Source organism: Heptranchias perlo, chromosome 9, assembly GCF_035084215.1.
Source record: "Heptranchias perlo isolate sHepPer1 chromosome 9, sHepPer1.hap1, whole genome shotgun sequence".
In the NCBI taxonomy this organism is placed as follows: domain Eukaryota; kingdom Metazoa; phylum Chordata; class Chondrichthyes; order Hexanchiformes; family Hexanchidae; genus Heptranchias; species Heptranchias perlo.
The window spans coordinates 52,151,404-52,173,139 of NC_090333.1; the positions used below are offsets into that span (position 1 = coordinate 52,151,404).

General features: G+C 41.2%; 1 protein-coding gene across 4 annotated transcripts in view; it reads left to right on the forward strand.

Annotated features, from left to right (window-relative positions):
• The first annotated feature begins 118 nt into the window (after window positions 1-118).
• firrm (fignl1 interacting regulator of recombination and mitosis) overlaps window positions 119-21,736 on the forward strand; it is a 58,427-nt gene continuing 36,809 nt past the window's right edge. Inside the window, exons 1-9 of one of the 4 annotated variants that reach the window (XM_067990422.1) lie at window positions 119-583; window positions 7,022-7,062; window positions 11,115-11,203; window positions 12,076-12,180; window positions 13,423-13,563; window positions 15,096-15,261; window positions 16,370-16,454; window positions 16,876-17,014; window positions 18,439-18,528. In XM_067990422.1, coding sequence (XP_067846523.1) covers window positions 495-583; window positions 7,022-7,062; window positions 11,115-11,203; window positions 12,076-12,180; window positions 13,423-13,563; window positions 15,096-15,261; window positions 16,370-16,454; window positions 16,876-17,014; window positions 18,439-18,528 — 945 coding nt within the window. In that variant the 5' untranslated portion in view covers window positions 119-494. Of the gene's footprint in view, window positions 584-7,021; window positions 7,063-11,114; window positions 11,204-12,075; window positions 12,181-12,423; window positions 12,517-13,422; window positions 13,564-15,095; window positions 15,262-16,369; window positions 16,455-16,875; window positions 17,015-18,438; window positions 18,529-21,736 lie in introns of those variants that run through there. The other 3 variants (XM_067990423.1, XM_067990424.1, XM_067990425.1) reach the window with 3 other exon arrangements.

Sequence of the window (21,736 nt, forward strand, 5' to 3'; positions counted from 1 at the left end):
GCACGGGCAGGGGGTTTTAAAACGGCATTGACTCGCGCGTGCGCAGTACAGAAGAAACCGGTCGGCGGGAAGGTCCGCGCACATGCGCAGTAATACCTGACCCGAGGCTGCTGGGAATAAACATTTAACGGCGGCGGAGGGATTGTTCCAGTTTGCTGCGGCTCCGACAGAGGCACAGAGCAGCGACGTGTAAACAGTGAACAGGCGCAAGGCTTCTCTGAAAGACCGCAAGGAGTGAAAAAAAACGGGACGGGGGCTGTGTTGAGTTTGATGGCAGGTTTACTGGTTTCCACAGAAACGGACGGCGGGTGCTGATGATGTATTTGACCTGCGGTGTTGGCCCCAGGAGCAGGCCTTGTGGATCTCGCAACTGTTGCTGAAATGTCAGATGTTTGCACATTTTATTTATGACTTCTCCCACCGAAGAGTACATACTGCATTTCGATTCTTTTTTTTAAAACCTGGAGTAACTACAAAGTGAAGTAATTTCTAAGATGTCCCAGAATTATTTACTAGAAGAGGTCTGCCAGTGGAATGTGGAGATGTGCAAGAGGAAGATGGGACCTGTTCTCCCTGAACTTATCATATCCTTTAACTATTTTATTTGAAGTTCTGTAGTATTGATTTGTTATTACCAAAACTGATGAATATAAAGTTACTATCAAACATACTAGCAAGTGAGTATCCTAGTTAATTAGACGAGGTAATGTATATCTAATGAAAATAACATATATGTGACAGGTAGTGAATTATGGGGTAATGATTTATCATAAGCTATGGAAATCTCTACCAGGACCATTCCTGAACTTGGTAGAGGAAGTTCAAAGAGTGCATTTGTACAATAGCTGCAGTTATAGTGTAAAAGCAGCCTATGTCCCGAGTCAGGATCCAACCTGACACCAGAGCGAAGAGGAGGATGTTGTCCCCTTTCTAATCATTTTGGAGTCAGTTTGAGCCTTTGACACCTGAAACAATTTTTCTTTGATATTAACTATGTACTGCATTACCAGTTTCAGACATGTAGTTGCAGAATGCAGTTATAATGCAGGTTGTGTCTGACTTTTAATTGCATTCTGCCTGTCTGGAGAGGGCTTTTTGCATATGTGCTTACTTGCATATAAGAGCTCTGCTCTCTGGCTGGTAAATTTTCAATGTTTTGAGAGTGAGCAGAAGTAGTTACTTTCTCAAAACATTAAAAAAAACTCACAAGTAAATTGTATAAAGTAACCCAGGAGGACTAGTATTCAACAACATTTTGCATTTTATCAAAGTTACGGCACAGAAGGAGGCCATTCGGCCCATCGTGTCCGTGCCGGCTGAGATAAAGCTATCCAGCTTAATCCCACTTTCCAGAACTTGGTCTGTAGCCCTGCTCATCCAAGTGGCGGGTTTCTGCCTCTACCACCCTTACAGGCAGTGAGTTCCAAACCCCCACCACCCTCTGGGTGAAAAATATTCTCCTCATCTCACCTCTAATCCTTCTACCAATTACATTAAATCTATGCCTGCTAGTCACTGACTCTTCTGCTAAGGGAAATAAGTCCTTCCTGTTCAATATATCCAGGCCCCTCAATTTTATACACTTCAATTAAATCACCCCTCAGCCTCCTCTGTTCCAAAGAAAACAACCCCATCCTATTCAATCTATCTTCATAGCGAAAATTCTCCAGCCATGGCAACATCCTCGTAAACCTCCTCTGTACCCTCTCTAGTGCAATCACATCTTTCCTGTAATGTGACCAGAACAGTACGCAGTACTCAAGCTGTGGCCTAACCAATGTTTTATACAGCTCTAGCATAACTTCCCTGCTCTTATATTCCAAGCCTCGAGCTAATAAAGGAAAGTATCCCATATGCCTTTTAACCACCTTATCCACCTGTCCTGCTACCTTCAGGGATCTGTGGACATACACTCCAAGGTCCCTTTGTTCCTCTACACCTCTCAGTATCCTCCCATTTATTATGTACTCCCTTGCCTTGTTTGCCCTCCCCAAATGCCTTACCTCACACTTCTCTGGATTGAATTCCATTTGCCACTTTTCAGCCCACCTGACCAGTCCATTGATATCTTCCTGCAGTCTACAGCTTTCCTCATCACTGTCAACCACAGCCAATTTTTGTATCATCTGCAAACATCTTGATCAAGCCACCCCACATTCAAGTCTAAATCATTAATATATTTCACAAAAACCTTTGCTTTCTGCCACTGTGCCAATTTTGGATCCAACTAGTCACTTTCGCTTGGGCTTTTACTTTTTTGACCGGTCTGCCATGTGATCCTTGTCAAAGGCCTTGCTAAAATCCATGTAGATCATGTAATCTATCAAACGCGTTACCTTCATCGACCCTCCTTGTTACCTGCTCAAAAAAATTCAATCAAGTTAGTCAGACACGACCTTCCCTTAACAAATCCATGCTGACTGTCCTTGATTAACCCGTGCCTTTCTAAATGACGATTTACGCTGTCCCTCAGAATCAATTCCAATAATTTGCCCACCACCGAGGTTAGACTGACTAGCCTATAATTACTCGGTCTATCTCGTTCTCTCTTTTTAAACAACGGTACACGTTACCAGTCCTCCAATCCTCCAGCACCACGCCTGTAGCCAGGGAGGATTGGGAAATGATGGTCAGAGCCTCCGCTATTTCCTCCCTTGCTTCTCTCAGCAGCCTGGGATACATTTCATCCGGGCCTGGTGATTTATCTACTTTCAAAGATGCTAATCCGCTTAATACTTCTTCTCACTATGTTTATTCCATCCAATATTTCACACTCCTCCTTCTCCTTAACTACAATCTCTGCATCGTTCCCCCTCTTTTGTGAAGACGGACGCAAAGTATTCATTAAGAACCATATCCACATCTTCCGCCTCCACGCATAGGTTACCTTTTTGGTCCCTAATAGGCCCTACCCTTTCCTTAGTTATCCTCTTGCTCTTTATGTATTTATAAAACATTTTTGGGTTTTCCTTCATTTTACTTGCCAATATTTTTTCATGCCCTCTCTTTGCTTTCCTAATTTCCTTTTTAATTTTACCTCTGCACTTTCTAAACTCCTCTAGGCTTTAACATAAGAACATAAGAAATAGGAGCAGGAGTAGGCCAATCGGCCCCTTAAGCCTGCTCCGCCATTCAATAAGATCATGGCTGATCTGATCCTAACCTCAAATTTAAATTCATGTCCAATTTCCTGCCCGCTCCCCGTAACCCCTAATTCCCTTTACTTCCAGGAAACTGTCGATTTCTGTTTTAAATTTATTTAATGATGTAGCTTCCACAGCTTCCCGGGGCAGCAAATTCCACAGACCTACTACCCTCTGAGTGAAGAAGTTTCTCCTCATCTCAGTTTTGAAAGAGCAGCCCCTTATTCTAAGATTATGCCCCCTAGTTCTAGTTTCACCCATCCTTGGGAACATCCTTACCGCATCCACCCGATCAAGCCCCTTCACAATCTTATATGTTTCAATAAGATCGCCTCTCATTCTTCTGAACTCCAATGAGTAGAGTCCCAATCTACTCAACCTCTCCTCATATGTCCACCCCCTCATCCCCGGGATTAACCGAGTGAACCTTCTTTGTATTGCCTCGAGAGCAAGTATGTCTTTTCTTAAGTATGGAGACCAAAACTGTATGCAGTATTCCAGGTGTGGTCTCACCAATACCTTATATAACTGCAGCAATACCTCCCTGTTTTTATATTCTATCCCCCGAGCAATAAAAGCCAACATTCCGTTGGCCTTCTTGATCACCTGCTGCACCTGCAAGCTAACTTTTTGATCTTCTTGCACTAGGACCCCCAGATCCCTTTGTACTGCAGTACCTTCCAGTTTCTCGCCATTAAGATAATAACTTGCTCTCTGATTTTTCCTGCCAAAGTGCATTTTACTTGCCAATATTTTTGCAGTATTGAGCTCTTGGTGTCTGACAAAAGCTTCCCTTTTTTGCTTTATCTTACCCTGTATGCTGCTTGTCATCCAGAGGACTCTAGATTTGGTAGTCCCACCCTTTTTCTTTGTGGGAACGTGTTTACTTTGAACCCCTTGAATCTTCCCCCTTTAATGCCTCCCACTGCTTTTACACTGATTTACCTTCAAGTATCTGTTTTCAGTCTACTTTTGCTAAATCACTTCAGCTTAGTAAAATTGGCCTTTCCCAATTTAAAACTTTTACTCCTGTTCTATCATAGAATTAAACATCCCAAAGGGCTTCACAGAAGTGTAATCATAAAAAATGTATTCTGATCCAAAAGAGATATTAGGACTAAAAGCTTGGTTAAAGAGGTGAGTTTTAAAGTGGAGAGAGATTTAGAGAGGGAATTCTGGAACATAGAGCCTATGAAAGCATATCTGTGAATGGTGGGGAGAAGTGAGTGGGAGATGTACAATGGGCCATAGCTGGAGGAATTCAGAGTTGTAGGGCTGGAGGAGGTTACAGGGATAGAGAGGGGTGAAGCTATGGAGGCATTTAAACATGAGATTGAGAATTTTAAATTTGAGGCTTTGGGGGACTGGAAGCCAATGTAGGCCAGCAACGTCAGGGGTGATGGGTGAGTGGGATGATGCAGGATAGGATACTGGCAGAAGAGGGTTGGATGAGCTAAAGTTTCCAGAGCATGGAGGATGGGAAGCTGGTCAGGAGACCAGTGAAATAGTGGAGACAGGAGGTAACAAAGGAATGGATGAGGGTTTCAGCAATAGATGGGCAGAGGCGGGTAATGTTACGGAGGTGAAAGTAGGCAGTTTTTGTGATGGAGTGGATATAGGGTTGGAAGCTCAACTCTGGATCAAATTGGATCCTGAGGTTACAAACAGTCTGTTTCAACCTGAAACAGTGGCCGAGGAGGGGGGATAGAATTGGTATCGAGGTATGGATTTGTGGCTGAAGTTGATGGCTTGGGTTTTCCCAGCGTTTAACTGGAGAAAATTGCATCACGTCCAGGACTGGATGTCAGATAAGCAGTCTGACAACACAGAGGCAGTGAAGGGATTGACTGAGGTCATGGAAATATAGAGCTGGGTGTTGTCATAATGGATAATGTTGCCAAGGGGCAGCATATGAATGAGGGAGAGGAGGGGGTCAAGGATAGATTTCTGGGGGACTCCAAAGGTAACTGCGTCAATGGAAAGAGAAGCCATTGCAGGAGGTGCTCTGCCTAAGATTGGATAGGTAAAAGTGGAACCAAGCGAGGACAGTTCCACAGACTGGACAATGAAAGAGAGGTGTTGGAGGATGGTGTGGTCAACCGTATCAAAGGCTGCAGAGAGGTCGAGAAGGACAACGAGAGTGCACCATAGTCGCAGAGGATGCCATTTGTGACTGACTAGGGACATATCAGTGCTGTGGCAGGGGCGGAAACCTGATTGGAGAGATTCAAACATGGAATTATGGGAAAGATGGGCATAGATTTGGGAGGCAACAACATGTTCAAGAACTTTGTAGAGAAAGGGAGTTTGGAGATTGGGCAATAGTTTGCACGGTCAGAGGGGTCGAGGGTGGATTTTTTGAGGGGAGGGAGTGATGATGCCAGTTTTGAAAGGTAGGGGAATAGTACCTGAGGAGAGGGAACTATTTTCAATGTCAGCTAGCATAGGGACTAGGAAGGAAAGTTGGGTGGTCAGCAGTTTGGTGAGAATGGGCTCAAGGGAACAGGAGGTGGGTATCATGGACAAGATGAGCTCGGGGAGGGTATGAGGGGAGGTGGCAGAGAAATTGGATAAAGATGCAGATTCATGGTTAAGACAGGAGGGAGCCTAGGGGGAGGTTTGGCTTGGTGGGCTAGGGGACGAGGGAAATGCGTCAGAGGTAGCTGAACGGTTGGTCTCAATCGTAAGTGACAAATATGTCCATAAACTCCTCATTCTTGTTGGGTGGAGGGGGCAAGGGAGGGGGGTTTAAGGGAATGATTGGGAGGGAAAGAAGCTGGGGATTATCTTTGCTCTCCAGGATGATTCTCTGAGCACTTTAATTCCAGCCTCACATAGCACTGGAGTTGAGCTCCATTTGACACAAAGTCTGAGAGGCATACCTCTTTTAATTAGACCGCTAAATTAAGCACTGGGTTCGCTAAAGTCACCGGACAAAGAATCGGTACGTGCAAGTGCACCCTTTAAGAGGACATCACTGAAGAACAATCTAACCGGGTCTAAAAAACTAATGCAGACTTAAACTAAGTTAGTATTTTATTATATCTATAAATTATGCAATGATTGCCCTGCGGTGTCCATCAGTTGCGGAAGGCACTGAGCGTACTAGTGGAGGCTGCATGCTCCCTCTCCGCCCAGGTGGCCCTCACCTGGGCACGGACAAGACCATGAAAGAGAGGCAGGCTGCCAGAGTGACCCTACCTTCGGGTTGTGCTCATGCTAGACCTCTGAAGGGGCATGTGATATTCCCTGAAAAGGTTTTACATATTTTGGTTTTGGTGCATTGTGAGGTTAGATTTCACCTTTAGTTTTTTGAAGCTGATCTAATGTGTGACGTTCCCCCACCGTGCCTGTTCCATACTGAATGGCTTAAATGGATGTTCACGCTGCTCCATGAGATGTCATCTTAAGGAGTATTTCTGCCACCTGGAATCTAATGACTATGTAGGTGTGATGGTACATAACGCTGGAATTACCTCCTGCTTTAATAATATTGATTGGTTCATTTATAGGTGGATGGTTTGTTCAGTTACAGTATATTTTTTTGTACTAGCAGTGGCTGTCATGCACATTGATAGCCATAGAAGGGCATTAAAGCCTTGTGACATAAATATAGATTTATCAAGAAATAAACTGAAAATTACTAAGTAATTCTCCACTCAACATGTGTATATTATGAATATTTAACATATAGTCCATATAACGGTGCAATATTTTTGTTGTCATCTGTCCTGGAATTTGGTAGTCACTATTATTTTTAAATATGATGCATTTTGTTCAGTTCACAGCTATAGGTAATGTTACATATAATTTTCATGCAAGTAATCTGTACTCAGTGATTTAAGTTTCATTAGTGTTATTCTCTTTAACAACAATTACTCTATATACCAGTGTAGTGAGAGCTGTACTGAACAATTACGTAAGTACTGACCATGCATGCTAGCAGTCTTATATTTTTCTGTAGAGCACAATAATTATGCAGACAGAACCAAGTGCTGAAATATTACTTATTCATTACCTTCCATTTAAATGCTTAGCACTTAAAGGAAATATGTGTGGGGAGGACAACTTTCAATATAAAATACTTTTACCCCCTCCAAATATTAATTTTCTTCTTTGCAATTTCACAGAGACCCACCCATTCTGGGTGCGACGAAAACTTAACTGATGTCATGCATAGGCTTTGTGAACAAGCTATTGTATAACAGTACTGTATAAATCAGTGCCCTCTTTGGTCATGGACTGGGAGAGTTCAGAGACTAGAATGTTAATAGCAGTTGGCTGCTGCAGTCTACGAATCTGCTTTAGAATTATCCAGCATCTGACATGTACCTCCGAACTAGCAAAAGCATGCTGATCCATAGAGGACTCCTAATAAGACTAGTTCACCAATGGAGACGGGAGTCGCTGGTGATGGGGTGGAAGGGAAGTAGAAGACTAAAGGCCACTTAATTGCATAATACCGATTGAGACGTGCACTAATCAACAGGGAATTTATTTCATATATGTATATTTTAAAGTGAATTACAGATTTTTTTCATGAGTAGTATTTGGTACTGCAACACAGAAGCAGTGTACTGTGTACTTTGTTATTGGAAATGATCTAGAAAATCTATACCTTTTACAAGAGTAAGCAAAATAAGTAGATTGGGCCGGATTTTGCTGTGAAAATAACGGCGAGGCTAACAGCGCTCACCGTTATTTCTGTGCGAATGGTACAGCACTTCTGGCGACCACACGTGCACAGTTAAACGCGGAAATCCGGAAGTTGCTGTACCAGATGCTCTGCTGCTCCATAAGCTCAGCGAAGAAGGCATCTCACCATCTGGCTCCCCATTCAAATGAATGGAACAGCGTGTGAAGTTCCTGCACTGACTCCGTACATACGGACTAATCTCACCAGAAAAAGCTAGGGCTTGTCCATTCTGATGTAAGTATCCTTTTAACGGTGTGGTAAGTCTTAATGACTGCCAAACAACCTCTCTGGCACTGAAAATTAACTTTAACAAGTGTGGAGTCTCATTCCTTCAGATTTTAATTGTTGTATAACATTTAAAAAAAAAATTAAAATACATTTTTTTAACTTTTTCTTTCCGTCTCTTTTATTTCTGTCTCTTAATTCACTATTTCTTACCCTCTCTTTATTTCACTTTCTGCACCTGATTTGACATTGAGGTCACTGTTCTAATTTACACTTCCTGGTTCAGTCTCTGCATAGCATATTAACATGCTTCAATCTGATTGGTTGAGGGGATAGACAGTTGCTTGCCCTGTTCACACATGTTCCAGATGCCCTGTAGAGGGCGCCATTCTTTTTGGCTCTCTAATTTACAGGAAGTTGCTGTGCAAAAGCTCATAGCAAGTCTATGGGCAAGTGCAAGCACCCTCCGTTTGTTTGCTGCTCACAGCAAAATCCGGCCCATTATTTCCCATACTGCTATAAATCTCCTGTCTTTGGGGATCTCTCCTTCCCACTACCAATCTCGTACCTCTCAAACCCCACACAACCTGTTTCCACCTCCTCCATAAGTTACACCAACACAATCGTCACAGTAGATCAATTGCTCTTATCCCATCACATTGACTCTATCTTTCCTTTTTTACCTACTTCTGTTGCCCTCTACCTCTGACGATTCCCCCAGCCCCGATTTCCTCCTTTTCACTGTGGATGCACATCGCCATCCCTCACCAGGATGGTCTCCAGACCCTCCATTCCTTCCATGAACAGCAACCCAACCAGTCTCCTTCTCTCATGACTACCCACCTGGCTGGAATTGTTCTCATGCTACACAATTTCTCTTACTTCCACTCACTTCTTCCAGATAAAAGGTGTTGGACTGGGAACCCAAATGGGTTCCAACTATGTTTCTCTTTTTCTACGATAAGTGGAACAGTTTATTCAGGCCTACTCGGGCTCCCCTCTGATGTCTTCCTCTGTTACATTGATGACTGTGTTTAAGAATTCCATTGACTATGCTTCTAATTTCCACGAATCTCTCCCCTTTACATGGTCCAATTCTGACTCTTCCTTTCTTGGACATCTCTTTTTCCATCTTTGTTAATGGGATTTCCACACTACCACAGCCAGCTAGATAGTGCTCTTCCCACTCTGCTTGCTGTGAAGCCTCCATCCCTATCTCCATCTGTTCTGATTACTCCACGTTCCACACCAGAGCTACTGAAATGTTCTCCTTTTCCCTCAACTGAGATTTCCTTTCGACAGTGGTTAGCAAGACTCTGTCCCATTTTCTGCTCCTCTGCTCTCACCCCCTGCCTTTTAGAACAACAAAATTCCCTTGTTCTCACCTTTTACCTCACGAGCCCCCATTTTTGCCAGATCATCTGCCATTTGTGCCACTTACAACGCGATCTCACACTGAGCATGTTTTCTGCTCCCCTTTCTGCTTTCCAGAAGGATTGTTCCCTCCAAGATATCCTTGTTCCCTTTGCCTTCACTTCAACTTCAGGCTGCCTTTCCCTTGGTACTTGTGCAGCCACAGCAGATATAGCATATGTCCATTTACCACTGTCCAGAGATCCAAATACTTGTTCTGTGTGAGAGAGCAATTTACATATACTTCCAATCCAGTACACTGTATTTTCTGTGGTGGTCTATATATTGGGGAGATCAAATGCAGATTAGGTGACTGCTTTGCTAAACACTTCCATTCTACCTGCTTGTGTGACTCTGATCTGCCTGTTGCTTGTCACTTTAATTCCCCTTTCCTATTTATGATCTGACCACTCTGCCTTGGCCTTCTACATTGCTCCAACCAAGCTCAACATGAGTTTCAGGAACAGTATCTCACCTTTTTCCTGGGCACTCTGTAGACTTTTGATAGGAAGATTGACTTTAGTAACTTCTAACCTTAACCATATTGCTTTCAGCTGAGGAAGTGGGGTGGATCGATCAGAGTTGGTGCTTTGGGCGTATACTCTTCTGGACATAGCTCTGCCTGGGGGTGGGAGTTCTACCGGTCCTGTTTTTTTCTCCCTTTGGTGCTGATGGACTTCACTTTTTCCAGCATTTCTTGTTTTCATTTTAGGCTCATTCCTTTCCTGTGCTTTTCATCTATTTCTGAATTACTTGTTCTTCTAACAACCCTTTGCCTCACAGAGCTGATATTTTATATTATTTAACAAGGTCCTGCTCCTCAATTAAGCAATTTGCAGGCCATTCAACCCACTAACTTCCTGTTGTCTCTTTTCCTTCCGTACCCCTTTTTTCCCCTCTTTGCCCCTACAGAGGGTCTTGCTTATTTTTCAGCTCCAAAAAAAGGTACACATCCAAAATGTTAATCTTTCTTTTCTCTTTATAGATGCAGACCTACTTGCTGTGAATTTATAGCAATTTCTGTTTTTATTTAAATGAATAGCATGCAAGAGACTGATCACCACAAGTTGCCTTTCCCAGTACATCAAAACTATGGACCTCCTTATCCCCCTGAGTCTTCATTTACACCAAACAGCTTGGATTTACCTAACCATCACTTCCTAATTTACCTTAGCCTTCAACCTTGGCAGTGGCGCTTTGCATTGTACAGCTAGGTTTCTCAATTAAAAAGCAATGATTTAAAAAAATGTTTGTCCACACATGTGCTCCCCAGATTCACAAAAGGACACCTGAGTAATTTTTTTACTCTATGTACTTGTTCCTCTTGAAGAAGAATATTAATTTGCATTTCAGCTTTCTTGCCTAGAAAAATTGTTTTAAAATAGGCATACAGTTTTTTCTGGGAACCAGTGTGACACAACATATTGAATTGTGTTTGTTCTGAATAGCTCAAACTTTTTTAATTTGTTGTATTTTTTTCTGGTGATTGTTTAATGTATGTTGTTTGCTTCTTTCCAAATAGATGTTGCAACTAAATATAGAAAAGTGAAAAATTACCATTCTGAAGCAAAGCACAATGTGCAATTTGCAAATTAGGAATCTCAAGAGAACTAAAATCAATTGCTTTTTTTTTAAAGGAGTGCTGAAGATTCTCATAGACAAGCTTTTGCCCCACATCAGCCTTGCTGAGTTAGAACAGACCTTTTTCTCTCAAGTATTACCCAGGGTATGCAAATTTTCTAGTTTCAATGTATCTTCATTTTTATTTATTGTATTTACTTTTTAAAACATAATTTCAAAGTCATGTAGGCCATTTTGTATTTTTCTGCCAATTTTCATCACTGGAAGCATTCACTCCTTGCTAGAGTACTATTGCATGGGCACCTAGTGGCCATCAATTTATGTTTGAGTCTCTGCAGTGTGAGTTGACAGAATATTCCACCACGCAAACACCTTGCCCAGTTCTATCCTGTCCTCACCTAACTTCCACATAGGTGTATTTCTAGCAGGGATCACTGGATAGTGACCAGGAGAGGGAACCCAGACTGTTCCCACCCCCCCCCCCCCAGCCTAAGGGCAGTGATGCCAACTGAAAACCCACCCCTCACCACCATTCTGGCTGAAATGAGCTGACTTGGCACAGACCTGGGATCAAACCTTGGACCTTCCTGTTCACTGTGGCCAGTCTGCTCATTGGATAGTAATTGGAGAGCTCAGACCATTATGTTTTAGTTTCCTTTGACATATTGTGTGTTACGTTGAAAGGGCAATGATACAATCTCTAGGAATTGTGTAATACTGTATCTAGTACCCTACTACTGTTGCATTATCTGAGTCCAGCTGTCATATGGCTTTTGCTCAAGGTATGAAATAAGTAGTAGACAAGAGCTAAAACAATTAACGCTAAGCAGCAACTTCTTTACATTTTGACAAGTCAAAAAAAATCTTAAAATTTCAAACTGTTAACTATATTTATTTCTTTTATTATCTTTGAAGTTACTTCACCCCACTCCCCCCACTCTCATTCTTTTAGTTTCAAGTACCATAAATCATTCCCCAGCTGAAAGGTAAAATTCATGATGGTTTTCTTCCTGCTAGGCAAGTACATTGTTTGATGAGCTTACAAATGAGTTATCCCGGCAGGCAGGGGGGTTGTCCAGTCAGAACACTGACCTACAGGCAGCACTGAGGAACACTATACAGGTAGGACTTTGAGATTAAATGGTTCTTTTCTTTTTTGTTAATTATTAATCCTTATTTTATACTTGAAAGTTTATGTAAGTGACGCTCATGATGTTAATGGTTGTGTCATTGCACGTGAACCACTAAAGAGTTGAGTTCAAACACAGGCAACTACAGAGCCATGTAAAATAATGGATTTGATTATCAGGAGTAAACTTGAGGATTATCTGTACAATAATAGCTTAGTAAACAGCAGTCAATGTGAATTCAGAAGGATTGATCCTGCCTGACCAATCTTCTCAACTCCTTTTGAGGAAGTGACAACTCAAGTGGACTGTGTAAGCCCTACGATATTGTGTACGTAGACATTCAAAAGGCATTTGACAAAGTTTCATGCTAAAGGCTATCAGTTAAACGTAATAGTACTCTTTAGAGGAGTTATGTCAGAGTGGGTGGAAGTATCGAATGAGGTGTCCCAGGGTTCGATGCTGGGACCATTAGTGTTTCTAATTTACGTAAATGACTTGTATTCAGAAACTCAATGCAATCTGGTCAAATTTACATATGGTATCAAACTAGAAATGGCAGTGAAATTGCAGGAGGCAGCTCAGAAATTACAGAATATGTTGGGCAAAATATGTAAATGGGAAGAATAATGGGAGATTGAATTTAATGCAGACAAGTGTAGGAAGGAAAAATAAGGGACACGTATACTCCATGAATGCCTCTGAAATAGCTACGGACAAAAGCTGAAAGAGACCTATAAGTCTGATACTTGACACCTAACATGCCAAACCAGTGCGGAGATCAGCTTAACCAGGATGGACCAAGAATGGAACCTTTTGTTCTGTATGGCTTGGTACAACTTTATTACATTTTAATAAAAGTTGTCCTATGAGAATGGCTGCCAAAAATATTTGAAATAACTGTTCAAAAATCATGAATTTATTGAAACTTGTAAAAATGGAATTTGTTGATCCTAGTAATTATGTTATCTACCCCCAGTAAAAAATAATCTGAAATATTAATTATGCTGAGATTAACTGCAGTCTGGTAGATGGTAACATTTTACTCTTCCTTTTTATTAGTTCTACTAGTACTACAAAAGCTGTAAAAGAAACCACTGTCATGAAATGGAATAATGTTAATTTGGACTTGGGCATTTTGCAAAATGTTTTCTGAAAAGGTATGTGATCTATCTGCACATGTGCATTATATGTTCTGCAGCATGCTAATATAATTTTTGTTGTTTTCTACACACAGTCTCAGGTCCAACTTTTGGAGATTCTGATGAATCTTGTGCATCATTTGTGCACATTTGAGGAGGCTCCAGCCTTGGCAAGCATCCGTTCACTATCCTCGGCTGTCTTTCATGTCCTGAAGAATACCTTTAGTCACTGCAAGGTGAAATACTTGAAATAGACTAAACTTTCTGTTACTAATCTTTTATTTTCTATTTGGGTCATGCCCCATTCCATTTAAGAGGATGATCTTTGGCATCACCAGTAACATGCCATTTGAGTGCTTTTTCTCCCCTTCCCTGGGGCAAAATGGGTGATTTTTGTTTTATGGAAAGCTGAAAATCTGAAATAAAAACATAAAATGCTGGAAACACTCAGCGATCTCCATTGAGACGGACTAGAAAGAAAGAAAGAACATATAATGCCTTTCACGATCTCCGGATGTCCCAAAACATTTTATAGCCAAAAGTTTGAAGTTTCAGCCCTGTTGTAATGTAGATAACTGCAGCAATCAATTTGCACATAACAAGATCCCACAATCAGCAGTGAGGTAAATGAGCAGATAATCTGTTTTGGTGATGTTGGTTGAGGGATAAATGTTGGCCCGATACCGGGAGAACGCCCCTGCTTTTCTTCAAACAGTGCCATGGGATCTTTTATATCCACCTGAGAGACCAGATGGGACCACAGTTTAACCTTTCATCTGAAAGATGGCACTTTGAGGGTGCAGCACTCCCTCAGTACTGCACTAAAGTGTAAGCTTAGATTATGTTCTCAAGTCTCTGGAGACTCTGACGTTCTGACTCCAAGGCAAGACTGCTACCACTGAGCCAAATTTAACACTGACTACTGAACAAAGCATCAGAAGGTTGTGGGTTTTAGCTCTACTCCAGGACTGTTTCCTCCTCCTTCTCCTTGCCCAATCTCTCCCCAGGTTACCCCCGCCCTAGCCCTGAACCCGCGTCTTTCTCTAGTTTCTCTCTGATATGGCCCTCTCCGAGCTCATTTTGTCCATGAGATCCACCTCCTGCTCCCTTGAACCCATTCCTAATAAACTGCTGACCACCCTATTTACCCTCCTGGCCCCATGCTCGCTGACATTGTAAATGGTTCTTTCTCTTCAGGTAGTGTCTCTCTCCCTTTTAACACCGCCACCATCACTCCCTCTTCATTGAAACATTGACTAGAATAGCAGTTTATTGGCTGTGAAACAGGTACACCCTTAGGACATGAAAGGTGCTATATAAATACAGGTTTGTTTTCTCTTTCGTTCTGTCTGCATCTTTCGTTTTCTCTCTCTCTCTATTTTTATCTTTCTCTTTGTCTTTTTCTCAATCTTTGTCTTCCCCCTTTCTCCTCCTTTCTCTCTTTCTCTCACCCTTCGATCCCAGGACCAGCAGAATTATTTCTCTGAGTCAAAGGGAAGCAATAGATTAGTTACTCTGCTTGAGCTGGCATATGTGACGATTATAATATTTTTTATTTCTATTGCTGTTAAACATAGCATATATAGGCTGGCAAATGCATGGACTTTTTTCAAGTCAAATTGTAACTAAAACTGAGTCTACAAGTGTAAAACAAATTCTGAAATAGTTGCAGTAAGTTCAAACCAATGATGTGTCATTATGTTGATAAACTGTGTCTTATACAGGGATTGCCCTTTTGCTGATGACTCTGCTTTTTACCTGTATTTAGGACAGTGAGACTGTATACAGTGGTCACTTGCACTTGGTTGCTGACCTGCTACAGTCTTTATTTAAGGAAGCATATTCCCTTCAAAAGCGGTTCATGGAACTGCTGGATCGAATAGTTTTGGAATCGGCAGCTGCCACTGATGAAGATATTGCATATATGGTGACAGGTGCGTTTGGAATATTCTATTTTTGAATTTTGTCTGTTATTTCTGAAAGTTATCTATACTGTTTAAGAATGAATGTATATTTTTACAGTATCACTAATTGGAATTTCTGGGTGTAGGTTCAATAATATTTGCTTAATAAGGTTTTTTTTTAATGCTTGTCACGTTTAAAATTTGCTCTGGTCTTTTGATGACCCCTCAGTTTGCAAAATCTGTGTATCTTTAATTCAGTGATTGAGATCACAGTAGACCTGAGTAACAATATTTATTATCCATAGTTCTTTAGCATAACAAACTACAACATAAGTTTACAAGAGATAGGGAGATACTTTGACTTGAAGTTCAGTCCTTTTAGCATTGTATCCATTGGTTGAGTTAATGTGTAAAATGTAATGAGCATTCATTAATTGTAGTTTTCAAACTGAAATATAATTGCTGCAAAGTCAAGGTACCTATATTAAATTCAATTTTTGTTTTGTGTAGATGGTCAGTGATCTGGAAAGATGACTTGTATGGATATATTTCCAATCCACTTTAGTGTGATAGGGAGTTTGTTTTGTGTAGTTAATTCCATGTCATTATAGCCTGTGAGCCAAAATCAACTTCTGTTTAACAGGAGATTTGACCAAAGGTGACTGCATCCTTTTATCCTGCTTCCTGCCATGTTAATTATTCTGAGGAAGATAATGCCTCCAACTCCAATCAGAAGCTGTGAATAAGATGGAATAAATTAATTATGAAGGATTATAATACGTCCAGGCCTTTCATAATGAGCTGAATGTTAATACCATCAAATAGTGGCTTTTCTTTTAATGTTTAGCGTTATGTAATTTTATAGGTTACCTAAAAATGAGTGGTTGAAATGCAATTTATACTGCAGTATAAATTTTGTTGAATTGAGTTGCATGGATAGATCAGAACTCGATCGTGATTTTCAATTTAAAAGATTGTTTTGAAATGCCACTCTTGAGAAATTGACTTCAGCTAATTTGTGTCTGTTAAAATGATGACAATGCTTCTTGGACATTGACATCACTGAGATAAATACTTCTCATCTTTATTGAGATCTGGCATTTTTTAAGCTTATTTCTAAATATCTCCCATTTTGCAGTGGTGCACAATGTTTTGGAGATTTGTTCAGTCATTTCCAAAATGGACCATGCCCTACATGCTAACACATGGAAATTCCTTATTAAGTAAGTACAAACTGTATTGGTGAAACATTTACTTTGCTACCTCATAATTTCCTGTTTCTCCAGAAGACTAATTTTGGTATTTTAGGCTATTTTACAATGATAATTCTTGCACAACCCAATTCTAAATATACTTCTTCCTGAAACCGATGTTACTGTTCAACTGATTCTTGTCCACTAAACGTTGACCACTTCTGACCACTGGTAATGGGGGGGATGGGGGTGGAATTAACTACAGCATTGGGAATACGTAGTGCAAAGCAGCATAACTATCACAATAAGAGCTCTAAGGAGATAAAAGTGTACATGTCTTTGTTTAAAATTTGAGATGCTTTTTTCACTCAGTTGACCAGAGAAAAAAATTGGTTTTACAGCATTGTTATACATCAGATGTTTTTTGTAACAGCTTGACATTCTGTTCCAGAATAAGTGTGAAGCACCGGGTATTGCTCGAGAGTAAGCTGCCGCATGATGAACTTGTTGCTGGCCTTTGTGAGGACATTCTCTATTCTTTCAACTCATGCCTGCAGTTAGCTGAGCAAATGAACCAACCTGCAGGAGTGGTAATTATTAATTCTTGTTTTTAATAATAAAGCTTCTTTAATGTGCGACATTTGGCAGAGAGTGAAATCTTGGCAGAACAGCACAGTCATTGTCAGCTGCAGAGGAAACAACAGCCTAATTCCCAGTTATCCATTCCTGAAGTAGGACAGCTGAGCATCTACTTATCTACAGGCCAGGATTGAGGAAAAGGGAAATGTAAGGAGTTAATCAGTTGCTGTCTAAGTTCCCAACTGCCTTGTCTTTGGCAAAATATAAACAAGACAATGCTACTTTCACTGGAGAAAGGGACAACCAATCACTTAAGGAGCAAGTTTTCCAAGGTTCCTCAGGGAGCAGCAGTGTTACTGCTGGCGAATGTAAATGGCTGGTATTGGTGGCACTGGGTGCCATTTTCTGGCCATGGGCAGATTGAAAACTCTTTCTGTACAGCCCAGAAAGTTTAAAAAAAAATTAGGTTGCAACTTTTACAGTTATGCACAGACATGACACTCAGGTATGATGGAAAAACAAGTTGTGACACAAGAAGTAAGTGTGACAAATGAGGGGTGTATGTTTAGACTTTTAAGAAAAAAATATCTATCCTGGAACTGATCCAGTCACAACTAGGCTGCGCCTTTTAAATTTCCTTTTTTTTTGAAGGTACTGACTTATGGTGGGATACAGGTTCCCAGGTGCCAACAGCCTATAAGAACTCACTCAAGTGGTTAGTCTTCATATTTGTGCTTAAACATCGAGTGACAACAAACTATTTTACTGTCCGGGCAGTATCATGCCCAAGCCAATCTTGTCTGCTCGTGCATACTTTCCAACAGGTGTTGTTAGGTAGTGATCAGGAGCAGGAACCCTTTCTCTCTCCTCCCATCCTGTCCCTTTTTTTAAATTTTTCAATCAATTTTCCAAAAGGTATCAGACTTTTAAGGCTGGCTCTTTTTAAAATAAAGTTCCCTTCTATCTTTGGCTCATTTAATTGATTCATTTAAAAAATAACCAAATACTGATTGAATTATTTCAAATTATTTTGTTACAAAACTTACTACTTTTACCCCTGATGCTATCCACACACTGAAACTGTACTTTCTAGACATAGCAACAGACCGTGTAAGATTCTCTTGTACCTACTGCAACAATTTATGCTATGTCTTCTTCATGCTCCCTACATCCTCACTATGTTGAAATTGTTATCTCCTACTCCTAACTTGTTCCCATGATCTCTAAACAGAGGAACTTTGAAACCTCTGGACATTTTAGACATAGTTATGTAATTTTGTGGCGTTGGTAAACTGCTGCTGAGGTCTCCTTTAACTTGAGCCAACATTTTTAAATCCAGACCTTTTATAAGAGTTAGCTTTTCCACATGAGCTTTCATGTGTCAATGAAAAGGTATTGAGGTTTATATTTTACTAAGCATCTGCACTTCATCCAGGGGAACACGAACACCACGGATTGGAAACTCTTCCAGAAGACCATGAAGCTGTGCCGTTTTTTTGCCAACACACTTGTGCACTATGTAAAGGTAATATGAGCTGTGAATGTCACTTATTTCAAGGTTACCATTTTAGTAAAAGTCTTATAAGACATACCAAGCTGTTGTTCTTTATTTAAAGGTTATAAAGTCAAGCATGACCCTTGCATTTCATTTTGCAGTCATCACAGATATACTTTTATTTTTACATCGATCACTTTAAAGAGAGTATTTGAGATATGATTTGTTACTTTGCATTGATTATTCAGTCCTACTGCTTAAAATGACACAAAATATAATTTCTACTTATATTAATAATTAGAGGCAAAGTAGTGCTCATGTTACACCATTGTATGGTTCAGTACCACATTGCATTGACACACACCTTTATTGGCAAGTTACTTATACATGTTACTTATAGCATGTTTCAGGAGGTGGTCACCCCGCAGCTAGGGAGGTCAGGCGGAGAGAGAGTGCATGATCACCAGACAGACTAGGAGGAACAGGCAGGCAGTGTAGGAGTCTGTCGGGAGTGTGGTATTCACAAGCTGGTATTCAGTGTTGAATACCAGTGAGGGTGTTGACACCTCAGGGGAGTGCAATCGGGAACAAATCCACGACACCAGGGGAGACGCAGCTGCGCAGGGGAGCAAAAGATATACAATTGTTATAGGGGATTCGATAGTCAGGGGGACAAATAGGCATTTCTGCAACTGCCGACGTGAGTGCCGCATGGTGTATTGCCTTCTTGTGCCAGGGTAAAAGACATCACTGAGAGGGTGCAAAACATTTTGAAGGGGGAAGGGGAACAGCCAGAAGTCGTGGTCCATGTGGGAACCAATGACATAGGAAGGAAAAGGGTCACGGTCCTGCAGTCAGAGTTTCAGGAGCTAGGGAGGAAGTTAAGAAGCAAGACCTCAAAAGTAGTAATCTCTGGATTACTCCCCGTGCCATGTGCTAGTGACTATAGGAATAGTAGGATAAGATAGGTTAATGCATGGCTGGAGCAATGGTGCAGGAGGAAGGACTTCAGATTCCTGGGGTATTGGGACCAGTTCTGGGGCAGGAGGGATCTGTTCAAGATAGATGGGTTGCACCTAAACAGAGCTGGGACCAATGCCCTCGCGGAGAGGTTAACTTGTGCTGTGGGGGAGGGTTTAAACTAATTTGGCACGGGGATGGTCACTAGGATGAAACATTAGAGAGGAGAAATAAGGCACACAGAGGACTGGGAGGGACAAGTAGCACTCGAGTAAAGAATAGTTCAGAAATAGGAGGGATCAGACAGGGGGCAAATGGGAGGCAGTCTAAGATGAGTTTAGAGTGCATGTGCTTAAATGCACATAGCGTAGTAAATAAGGTTGGTTAGTTGCAGGCTCAAGTCGCCTCATGGGGCTATGATATAGTGGCAATATCAGATCCCTGGCTCAAAGAAGGGGAGGATTGGGAACTTTAATATTCCTGGCTACAAGGTTTTCAGAAAAGATAGGGAAGGAAGGAAAGAAAGGAGGGGGTGGCAATATTGATCAAAGAAATTATGATAGCACTGGAAAGGGATGATGTAGTTGAGGGGTCAAAGGCAGAATCTATTTTGTTAGAATTAAGAAACAATAGAGGAGCTATTAACGCTACTGGGCGTATACTATAGGCCACCAAATAGTGGGAAGAAGCTAGAGGAGAAAATTTGCAGGCATGTTACAGAAAGATGCAAGAACTATAGAGTAGTGATAAGGGGGGACTTCAATTATCCCAATGTAGACTGGGACAGTACAGTGTAAAGGGCATAGAGAGGGAGGAATTCCTGAAATGTGTTCGAGAACTTTCTGGAACAGTGTTTCTAGCCCAACTAGGAAGGAGACCGTGCTAGATCTAGTTCTGGGGAATGAAGTGGGGCAGGTGGAGCATGTTTTGGTGGGGGAGCATTTGGGGAACAGTGATCATAATATCATTAGGTTTAGAATAGATATGGAAAAGGACAAAGAACAATCAAATGTGAAAATGCTTAACTTGAGGAGGGCAAATTTCAGTGAGTTTAAAAAGAGATCTTGCCCAGGTAGATTGGAATCAAAAATTGGTAGGCTAAACAGTAATTGAACAATGGGAGGCCTTCAAGGAGGAGTTGGTTTGGGTACAGAGTAGACACATCCCTACGAGGGGGAAAGGAAGGGCATCCAAAACTAGAGCTCCCTGGCTGACTAAAGATATAGAGATTAAAATGAAAGACAGAAAGGAGGCTAATGCGAATGTAAGGTCCATAATACAGTAGGGAACCAGACTGAATACAGAAAGTACAGAAGAGGTCTAAATAAGGGAATAAGAGGGGCAAAGAGAGAGTGAGAATAGATTAGCAGCTAACCTAAAAAGGAACCCAAACGTCTTTTATAAACATATAAATGCTCAAAGGAAGGGTGGGGCTGATTAGGGACAACAAAGGAGATCTTGTGGAGGCAGAGGGCATGGCTGAGGTACTAAATGAATACTTTGTATCTGTCTTCACTAGAGAAGAGGATGCTGCCATTGTAACAGTAAAGGAGGAGGGAGTAGCAATATTGGATAGGATAAAAATAGATAAAGAGGAGGTACTTAAAAGAGTGGCAGTACTCAAAGTAGAAAAGTCACCCGGTCCAGATGGGATGCATTCAAGGTCACTGAGGGAATAAGGGTGGAAACTGCGGAGGCTCTAGCCACAATCTTCCAATGCTCCTTAGATATGGGAATGGTGCTGGAGGACTGGAGGATTGCAGACGTTACACCCCTGTTCAAAAAAAGGGGAGAGGAATAAACCTGGCAATTACAGGCCAGTCAACCTAACATCGGTGGTGGGGAAACTTTTAGAGACAATAATCCGGGTCAAAATTAATTGGCACTTGGAAAAGTATGGGCTAATAAATGAAAGTCAGCACTGATTTGTTAAAGGAAAATCAAGTTTGACTAACTTTATTGAATTCTTTGATGAAGTAATGGAGAGGGTTGATGTGGGTAGTGCGGTTGATGTTGTGTATATGGACTTTCAAAAGGCGTTTGATAAAGTACCACATAATAGACTTGTTAGCAAAATTAAAGCCCATGGGATTAAAGGGACATTGGCAGCGTGGATACAAAATTGGCTGAAGGACAGAAATCAGAAAGTAGTGGTGAATGGTTGTTTTTCAGACTGGAGAGAAGTATACGGTGGTGTTCCCCAGGGGTCAGCATTAGGACCATTGCTCTTTTTGATATATATTAGTGACCTGGGCTTAAGTACATAGAGTATAGTTTC